Source organism: Canis lupus, chromosome 4 (genome assembly GCF_003254725.2).
Source record: "Canis lupus dingo isolate Sandy chromosome 4, ASM325472v2, whole genome shotgun sequence".
NCBI lineage: Eukaryota > Metazoa > Chordata > Mammalia > Carnivora > Canidae > Canis > Canis lupus.
Window position 1 is genome coordinate 86,595,380 of NC_064246.1, and position 10,832 is coordinate 86,606,211.

Consider the following 10,832-nt stretch of genomic DNA (forward strand, 5'->3'; position numbering starts at 1 on the left):
AGAAAGCGAGTGAAGTTTCTCACAGCTGGTTGCTCTTCGGATCCACTCCGCCTCGGTAAATCTGTACAGGAGCTGCTGTGGTGGTCGGCCCAGACCCACCCTTCTCAGTCCTCCAGCGGCTGCGGGCATTGGTAATCGAAAGTTCTCAGGTGAGTTTCACTCCAGAAACTGTCCTTGTCTGAACAAAGCCACCAGCCCAAGATCACTCCTCCCTCCCTGTGTCGGCCTGTAAGAAACGGCTGGTCACCGCAGGGGCATGAGGACCTGCTCTCTTCCTGTCCTCTGGGACACCTCTATTGGGCCAAGCTCCAGTGCTTTCTGGGGCTCCTGCAGAGATTTCTGGTGAACCAGTCTTTTCCCTCTGCCCAGTTCTGCTTCCTTAACTCTTTGGTCACCTCAGGGTCTGTTTCTTGGGGGACCCACAGTCCTGTGGCCCTCAATACTGTGTAATGCTTCTCAATGCGTACGTTAATAGAAACCTATGCCAAACAATGCACATTGTGAAAAATACTGAAATAAAAAACCTGGAGCCTAACATTCATGAATAGAACAGATAATCAATTGCGGTAGAATTTAGGATTGATTTAACAGAACCATCTCAGTTCTAAAATCATGATTTTAAGTGCATCTTTGTGGTAATAAAACTATATATCAGCTAGAATACTCCATCTTCCTATAACTCTTAATTCTGTTTTCCAATATAGAAGTCTTTCAGTGTGTTGTAAGAGTTATTTCAAGGCTTGCATGAAAGAGAACACTTTACTCCAAATAATAGTTATACTGAGCGTATTTAATCTTTTGCCTTACCAGTGCATTGTTGGGAAGACTGAGGTGAGTTGAAATCGGGTGTACAAATAATAAGAATTTGCTTAGTTACCATTAACAATCATTAAAAGGCAAAAAATACCTTAATTTCTAAAAAAAAAAAAAAAAAAGGAGTATAAAGATCCCTTATTAGTACTCCTTTCTTACCCAATTCCACATAGGCAGCTCCATACACAGGAAATAAAACATGGCTGAAAAATCACCATTTCAGGTGGCATGGTTCCTTCTTTTAAAGGGGTTTTTAGTTCTAAGATGTGAAAGACAAAGCTAAAAATCCTTCTCTTAATATCCTACCCCAGTTAGCCATATTCATTGCTAAATAACCGCGTGGTGTAAAGCAATTAAATGTTATATCTACACAGGCACTTAACGCAGAGAAAAAGCAGAGGACAAGTGACCTACGACCTAGTTATTTTTTCTCATGAGCATGTAGGCATTTCAACAGTTTTGCGCTTTCTGGGCACTAAGCAATGACAATGAAACGTTTGGATGACTGTAAATCGCTCAACTTATATTCACCCGTCTCAAAAATGGCCAAAGTAAATGCACCGAAATTTTTACAGATAGGAGAAATCACTTTGAGGCCAAATGGGAAATATTAACGTCCCAAAGTGAATTTAAGACACCCTGAGTGACTTAAAATAACGCCTCTGGTTTTTAATTTTTTTTTTCATCCTCGACACACATCATAAAAATACACTCTTTCAAATGGTCTTTGACGGTTGTCACCTATGGTTTTCACACTTATCCTGGATACTTTTATTTATTTACTTATTATTCTTCTTCCACAAAAACAATTTTATTAACCCGGCCGGGGAAGAGCCCCGTCCCTTTCGGCTCCCATCCCCCCCTCCCCCAGAAGGATTGGGTCGAGGGAGGGAGAAAGAAACCTGGGGGGTGGCGGGCAATGGTCTCCAACCCGTCGAGGGGAAGACTGAAGGGAGTGTGCAAGCAGGTCTTGGGGGGGGGGGCGCTGGAGGGGAGCATCAGACCAGGACACCAGCAGAAGAGGAAGAGGAGGATGGGGAGGGCGCCGGATCACCTGCAGACCCGGGAACGCCACCCGGGGCTGGGGCTAGGGAGCCGAAGGAGGCGGGAAGCGGGAGGCTGGAGGCCAGGAGGGGCGTCCGCTCGGTGGCGGGGGGTGCCCTCGGCGCCCCGGCCTCGTCCCCCTCCTCCTCCTGCCCCCGGGTCTCCTGGCCCGGGCCCCCCGCCCCGGGGCTCCGGCGGACGGGCTGCTTGCACACGGGGCAGGTCCTGCGCGTCTGCGTGAGCCAGGGGTCCACGCAGCGGCTGTGGTAGGCGTGAGCGCAGGGCAGCACCCGCAGCCGCTCGCCGACCTCGTAGGCGTCCAGGCAGATGGCGCACACGTCGTCCGGGGCTCCCCGCTGGTAGTCGCGCGTGGGGATCCGCTCCAGCTGCTCGCGGGTCAGCCGACTGCGCCGGAGCCGCCCCTGGTGCCGCACGAAGCGCACGACCAGCCCCGCGCCCGAGGCCACGAGCAGCAGCCCCACGACCCCCGTGAAGGGGATGAGGCAGTAGCCCAGCAGCAGGTTGTCGTCGGGCACCAGCAGCACCTGCGCCCCCTTGTCGTAGACGAACAGGGCCCGCAGGTAGTCGGCGCTCCTCTCGCCCACGAACACCGACGGGATGGCGATCTGCTGCTGCGCCTCGGCGCCGCCCCGCACCATGCTCAGCAGCGCGTCCGAGTGCACGTTGTGCACCACGGCGGCGCCGAACCCCGCGCGCTGGGCGTTCAGGACCTTCAGGTCGAAGTCGCAGCCGAACCTCCGCAGCAGCGCGATGAACACCGACCCGTTCACGGCGCCCGGGGGCGGCGGGGCCACGGCGCTGCAGGCGTCGGGCGGCCGCGCCTCCACCAGGAAGCCCTCCAGCCCCTCGCGGCTCAGCGCCGCCCCGAACAGGGCCGGGAGGTCGGCGAAGTCCATGCGGCGGCGGTGCGCGGAGGAGGCGCGGACGAGCGCGCGGGCGGGGCCCGGCCCCCCCAGCACGGCGGCCAGCAGCGCGGCCCGCAGCACCCCGAGCGCGGAGGCCGCGGGCGCCATGGCGGCGGGACCCCGACCCGGGGAGGCCCCACGCCCGCGAGCGCCCCTCACCGAGGACAGGCGGGGGCGCCCCAGCGGCAGAGGCACACCCGCAGGGCGCAGGGCTCGAGCCGCCACCTCCCGCCCAGCCGCCGGCTCCCGGCTTCCCGCGAAACGGTTCCCAGGACGAGAAGCAGCGCCCCGGCCGCCCCGCCCGCAGCCGACGGAACACTTCCGGTCCCCTCTCCGCCCGCGGGTCTCGCGAGACTGCTCTCCACCGTCCGTCCACCTGCTGAGACCTCGCCCGGGGTTCGGGCTCCTCAGGTCTCGCGAGAGTGCTCTCCACCATCCGTCCACCTGCTGAGATCTCGCCAGGGCTGCGGGCTCCTCGGGTCTCGCGAGACTGTTCTCCACCATCCGTCCACCTGCTGAGACCTTGCCTGGGGTGCGGGTTCCTCTGATCTCGCGAGAGTGCTCTACACCGTCCATCCACCTGCTGACACCTCGCTAGGGCTCTGGGCTCCTCGGGTCTCGCGAGAGTGCTCTCCACCGTCTGTCCATCTGCTGAGACCTCGCCCGGGCGAAGGGCTCCTCGGGTCTCGCGAGAGTGCTCTCCGCCGCCCGTCCACCTGCTGAGAGCCCTCTTAGCTCCGGGCTGTGTGCGCGCTCAGTTTGCTCGGAGGCAGCCCGCGGTGTAGCACGTCTTGCAAATTATTGTTTTGATGTCGGTTTTATGGCAGATGGATCTGGTTTACGAGTCCCCGTCAGTATCTACCAGTGTGAGTCCTTTGTTGGCCTACATGCCAAACAAGTGTGCAAAATCCGAGATGATTCACCAATAAATGCCACATGATGATTCAGAAACCAAGGATCATCTGTGTTTGAAAGAATTTAACATTTTAAATCTTTTTTTTTTTTAAAGATTTATTTATTTATGATAGAGAGAGAGAGGCAGAGACACAGGAGGAGGGAGAAGCAGGCTCCATGCCGGGATCCCGGCGCGGGACCCGATCCCGGGACTCCAGGATCTCACCCCGGGCCAAAGGCAAGCGCCAAACCGCCGAGCCACCCAGGGATCCCCGAAAGAATTTAACATTTTAATGATTTTATCCCCATAATTCGATATGATCATTTAAACCAAGGAGTTTCTATTTCCATTCCAGACCCGGTTTGAATGGAGAGTCTTGTCTCCGTGAAATCTCACCTCTTTATGAGGACCAGTTTAGGCTAGAAGCTAACCCGCTTGGGGGTTGGACGGTACATTTGTCTAACCTGTGGCAGAGGCCTGGAAATTATGGTGCAGAATTGGGCTCTGTAACCCAGGAAATGACGAGATTATCAAATCGTGGGAAACCAAGACAGGGTCTTTCTTGTGGGCCCATTTACAACATGAAAAAATATCCGCTGGTTCTTAGACTTTACATTTCCATACAGCTGCGGTTTACATTTCCATACTATTCTACAGTTTTCTGTCTTTATGGGTAATACCTAGAAGTCAAAACCTAGATTAGAAAAGGAAATTATACACCACTTTAAATAGAGATGGGCCCGATTTGCCAAGTCAGAAATGGAAAGGTTTTATTCTGAGCTCACTGCCCTCTGGCCTTGGGTGGTCACCTCCTCACGTTACAGGATTATCCTCCCATTTTTGTACACTGGTTTCATTTGCCAAAATATTCTTTCAGACTCGTTTCATCTCCATTTTCCTTTGTTTTCCAATTTGGGAGTATAACAGGTTATTACACGCCATTCTTCCCACTTCAGCTTAATCTCGCTAAGGTAAAGCACAGAACAATAGGCTCTAAGTACACCTACAGTTGAAGAGCGATGCTAAACCATTCCTTCAGGAATTTTTAAATGGTGGGGAGGAGAGAAGACGGCCCCCACACTGGTCCTGCTGGTGTTAACTGATTGCTGACCGCAGCCTAAAAAGATCAAATGATTGAGAAGATCTCTTCAGTGCGAGTTGTCAGAGAGCTGTGTTGACCCACACACACCCATGGGGAAGCAGAGGTGATGGTTCCCTTAACCTCGAGCCAAAGGAAGGTGACCTGAGAAATTCAAGGCCTAGAGAAAAGGAGAAGGGAGTGTATTATGTCAAGCTGCATTTCCACACCCGGAGAAGTTTCTCAAAACCCAAACGTGGGCCTTCCCATGGGAAGCCCTTAAAAAGAGATCCCTTAAGCAGTTCTATCTGAAAGGGCAAAGGGACACCAAAACAGAGGGTGAGCACTAGAATGAACCTAGGGGTCAGGAGGAGTCCCAGGTGGCCAGCCCAGGGAAGATGCTGTCTTTATCAGGTGAGCAGCAGAAAAGATTCAGAAGAAAATATTGCCAAGAAATACACCAAAGCACTCATTATGTAAGAAAAAGGGGTCAGTTTGGGATAATTTGCTACACCAGCACACACCCATACCACAGTGCTACTGCACAGCCACTTGGGGTTACTCCCCCTGAGGCCAACCCCAGAGAGATCACGAGGAGAAGCTAACTAGAGCAGGAGGGAAGCAAAGACGAGAGAAGCGTGTAATACCCCCCAACCAAACATTCGGAAACTTTCAAGTCTGACTTGGACACAACCTGGAGGAGGAGTCACTGTGTAATGCGTCTGGGGTTTTATATAATATCAGACCACACCAGCCTTATGCAATTGCCATTTTGGACTGAACACTTAAAGTGATGGAAGACAGGGATGGATTCAAGTTTTTGTTTTTTTTTTTTTAGTCTTGGAGTTTATCAATTTGGAAATCTTCAATCAAAAAAACAAAACAAAACAAAACAAAACAAAACTGTGGTTTCAAAATGAGAAATAGCCTTAAAGAAGCTTGTATACATGGAGGGCCATGAGACATTGTCCCAGTCCAGGGGAGCAAGAATCTTCTTTGTTGCCTCTACTACAAGGATTCTGTCCCAGAAATGAAGTTGCTGTTTAGGAACTCTTTTTTACCATAAAATTTGTGTTAAATATGTATTTTTTACACACCTATATTTTATGTGTATAATACATGTTATTCTAGAGATATCTCTAGAGATAATATATTACATATGATACATACACATGTATAATTGTCTATACATTAATATATACTTTTAAAATATATATTTTATATACATATATACTAAATATACTTTATACACACATTTTATATTTAATAATATTATCGCTAGAGATATCATCTCTGATAATATATATTAGATCTATCTGGAGACATTATCTCTAGCAATAATATATATTATATATAAAATATATACATTTACATAATCATATACATATGAATGTATAATTTTAGAATAACCATCTCGTAAATCAAATACAAGTTCATTAGCTTAAGCTGTTAAACTGTCTTCACTTTGTGGTTAGATATTCCAGATCAAATCCTCGTCCTCAACCACAGACGACCGGTAATTGTCTCAATCTGGGATGTTTAGCTGGTAATGGTGATCAAAGCTGTATATGCCTTTGATGCTCACTATTCTTGAGATGGGTGGAATATTTTTAGGGATCTCCACATTCAGCAGGTTCCCCATCTATCTTTAACTCTTCCAAAAGAATCCAAAGCTCTTCTCTTCCTTCTCCTCTTCCTCCTCCTCCTCTTATTTAATAATGGCTTTCTGAGGAAACTTTAAACAAAAGGAAATGTCTAATGTAGAACAATAGGGCCCCTTGATATAGTATCTGACTATGCAGGGTCCTGTGCAAGCCTTCAAATCCATATTGTGTCCTTCCAGTGGGAGAAAACAGTCAGTCAATTCAGCCATGGAAAAAGAGTGAAGTTGTTGATGGGCATTGCATTATCTAAACAATTAGTGATTATATAGGGATTTTTCTCAATTTTCAACTCATTGTGTCCTTACAGCAGAGAAAAAATTATTTTATTGAAATGTAATCATTGATCACTCCAGCTTGCAAATATAAATGATTTCCAAGAGATAAAAAAAGATATGGAACGCAAAGTATTCCAAACATCGCAATGCTCTATGCCCAACCATCTCTCTTTGTGGTTTCCATGTCTTCTTCACCATTCTTCCCCACTGGATTCTTTTGGGTAAGATTCTTTATTTTCCAGCTTGTAAGGGATAATTTACATTTACATTATTGGAGAGAAGGGGGAAAAAAAAAGCAGAAGGAACTATAAAGCAGGGTCCAGACCTCTGACTTGTCATTCCAAAACTCCCAGCCAAACAGACCCTGCACCTATGCATTAGATCCCCATCCTTTACTGCGCCGTCAAGGTCACTCATCACGCTAGCCATTCTCCCTGTGTCTTCTCATTATTTTCCCCCTCTCTAATGGATCAATCTGTTGGCCAATAAACATTTCTCCCAGGGTTAAACATGAAAAAACGAATGAATAGGTAGATAATTGAAGGATAGATAAATAAAAGCTCTCTTGACCTCACTTTCCTTCCCAACTGTTGCTCCTTTTTCTCTTCTTTGTTTTAGCAAAACTCCTTGGAAAGGGCCTTCTATATCTCACTTTCTCCAATTTTCCTCTTTCTGTTGAACATTCAATGATGATTTGTCTCCCTTGCTCCACTGAAACTACTTCTTCTCAAGGCCACTAATGATCTCCGTATCATTAAACCCAATGTTCATTTTCCAGTTTTCTCCAGAAATGATCTATCAGAAGCATGAACCCATCTGATCGCACCCTTGCCTTGGAAGTGCTTTCCTCCCTTAGCCTCCAGACCAGTACCTTCACCTGTTTTCTCCCCATCTCTCTGGCTCTTCTTTCTCCTCTGTACTCCTTTTCTTCCCCCCATGTCTGAATATTGCAATGCCCAAAACTCAGTCTTTGTACCTCTTCAATATGCTATCTGTCTTCACTCCCTTAGGGATTTCACCCAGTTCCATGGCATGAGATACTTCCTCCAAAATTCATATCTCTTGCTCAGACTTCTCTTCAAAATCCAGACCCAGACCCATATTACCATCTGCCTACCTGACCTATACTTCTGAGTATGTAGTAGGCATCTCAAACTTAATTATATCTCAAACTGAGCTCTTGGAATTTGTCCCCAAACCAACTCATCCTCAGAGCCCGCTATCATAAATAACGACTCCATTGTCTCTCTTTTAACTCCCAAATTGTCTATCAAAAATAATCACGGTGGTGCTGACTTCAAAAAAATATTCAAGATCCTGCTATTGTATATGACCAGCCTGGTCCAAGACACCATTGTTTCCTAAATTATTGTAAAAGTCTCCTGATTGAGTTTCTTGCATCTACCCTTACCTCCCTTCACTCTAGTGCTTCTTTTTCAATTCAGAGCCTGCTGAAATGTAATAAGATAATGTCAGTCCTTTACTCAGAAATTCTCAAGGGCCTCCATCTCATGCAGAATAAAGACAAAAGTCTATTACATATAAAATCACATGCATTCTCTGATCCCTCTTCTTACTAGTTGTCTCCTTCTACTCTTTCCTTCAGCCATAAAGGCCTCCTTTCCCATCCTTGGACATACCAGAATTACTCTACACACAGATTTTTTTCGTATTTGATTCTGTCAACCTGGAATGCTTTCACCTCGTATATTTACATGGCTTGCTTTTTCTTTCTTTACAACTTCTATCCAAAATCCCCTTCTCGGCAAGAAATCCACTGGCCACCACCCCCTCCAACGGATGTTGTAAACTCACTATCCTTGTTTTGGGTTCTCATTATTTATTACTATTATTTATAACTACATAACTGTATATATTTTCCTTAAGTGTCTTTTTTATTGTCTCTTTGCCACCCAAAACCCTCCACCCCCCTAGAATGAATAACAGAGGATCATGAGAACAGGACTGCTTTTCTGTTTTAGGCACCAGTATATCTTTATCACCCATCATTGCTTCAGAGACTATATATGTTCAACAAATATCTGTCATTATGTATTGGGTTTAGAGAAGATTGAGTGGAGACTGAGATGGGAATGGAGACCAGTTTGAGGACTGGAGAGTGAGGGACATGGAAAAGCAGCTACAAGATATGGGAGATACTGACAGAGAAAGGAGTGGAGGAGAGGATTTTAAGATGTGTTACTGCCGTTTGCAAATTAGTGCCCTTCCAACATTTTTAATATCAATTTAATCTCTTTTAATTAATTTTTATGACTGGACTGCGTTTCTTTTAATGTGATCTATGTAGACAGCATACCACTTAAGACCAGGTTTCTTAATTAAATAAAATCTAATCACAAACGTTTACTTTTGTGTATATCATTAAAAGAAATACAAATTTACCCTTGTTGCAAATCTTAATTCTGTTTGACCTCTATCTACCCTTGACTCAGGTTTCAGCTCCTTTACCAGCTTCTGTAAGAAATCCAACTGCCCATAGAATAAGGTAAAATTAAGGTAGGATTATTGAAAGTTTATTTCAACAGGATCCTTGGGATGCCACTAAAAAGAAATCTTCATTGAACTATCTCTTGTCTTAAGTGCTTTCCATCCCCAGTCATTTGCTGCCCATCCCTCTTGCCCCTGCACCATTGTACCCATTCCTACCCCCTCCCTGCTGTTACTTATGGCAAGGAGCCCTCTTCTCCTGGAACCTGAATGTGGAAAGTGTCTTTGCAGCAAAGCTGATCTCCTCCTACAATGAATATCTTTAGGAGTTGCTAAAAATCTACTTGCTCTATGTTCGTAGACTAAGAATGGAACAAGAAAATCCGAAAAAAAAAAAATATTAATTGAAAAAAAAGAAAAAGAAAGAAAAAGGGAGAGATGTCAACTTGTCTGAAACTATATATGTAAACCATATAAACTTTAAAAGTCATCACAAGAACACTTAGACTAACATTTTTTCCTTTTTTTTCCTATTACTAAATTGGATTTAAAAGCTTGGCACTGAAACCCCCAAAGTTTGGAATTTATAGAAATGTATTAGGTTTCTTAGGATTTGGGGGACTAATGTAAAATTCATTAAAAAGGCATTATTCACAGGATGAGAGTGCATCGAGGGATTAAATTAAAACATAGGTTTATTTTTAGGAATAACTCACCATAGGAAAAAATAACACTGGTCTTCAGCCAAAAACTTAACTTAATGTGCTAAAATTAAGTAAATATCACTTATTGTTATGAGGAACCATCCCTGGGAATACTCCATGTTTGTTTAGTTTAAAATTTAAGCTCCCTAAATTCATAAAAGTAACAAACCTAAAATTGTAATACCAAGGTGGAAGAAAAACTAGCTAATGTTTACTAATAATAACCGAACTAATAGGTTGCAACTCAAAGTAATTGTTTTCACTAAAGAAAGAAATGGAATATAGAACATTACAGATTATTTCTTAATTAATAGTATGATACTATTTGCTCTATAGTAACCTTACTCCCAACTCAGTCACCCCACTTAAAAACTACAGAAAGAAAGAAAGAAAGAAAGAAGAAAGAAAGAAAGAAAGAAAGAAAGAAGGAAAAAAAAAGTCCTTCTAAGTCTTTCACTGACTCAGGAGTTGTCAGCCTCGGTCTTAAGACTCTTTTGGTCTGCTCTGCAGTCTTTTATGATATATTTCATGTATGATTTCTGAACTAATAGTAGCTTATTGCCCATAATTTAGACAAAATGTAGTCTATACCCTCAATGATCTTAAACCTTAAAGCAACTTGGAAAAGAAAAATGAATACACATTCAACAAAATTCATGTATTCAGGCCATATGTCAAAAACTTCCTTGAGGGAACCATACAGGATTCAAAGCCCATAAGCCAAAATGTGTCCCCATACCCTCACTTTGCTATATTTTAGCCTAGAACTAGAACATTTAAATAATGTATTCCTTTTAATTTGAATTTAAGGACCCCAGTTCAACAAAATGGATAATAAATATGAGCAGAAACAGTTTTTCAGGAAGTAACAAGATTAATCCCAGAAGAAGTGATGGTCTGTGGAGCCTACATGTCCAGGAAAGCCCTGAGCCCAAATGAATAAACTTGACCCAAGAAAGCTTAACTCATGAACATAATGAAAGTG

General features: G+C 44.9%; 1 protein-coding gene across 1 annotated transcript; it reads right to left on the minus strand.

The window, feature by feature from the left end:
• Positions 1-1,560: 1,560 nt before the first annotated feature.
• Positions 1,561-3,511, minus strand: LOC112652797 (E3 ubiquitin-protein ligase RNF167-like). The gene has a single exon (XM_035715251.2). The coding sequence runs from the start codon at positions 3,357-3,359 to the stop codon at positions 1,812-1,814; it is 1,548 nt and encodes a 515-aa protein (XP_035571144.2). The 5' UTR covers positions 3,360-3,511; the 3' UTR covers positions 1,561-1,811.
• Positions 3,512-10,832: the final 7,321 nt, after the last annotated feature.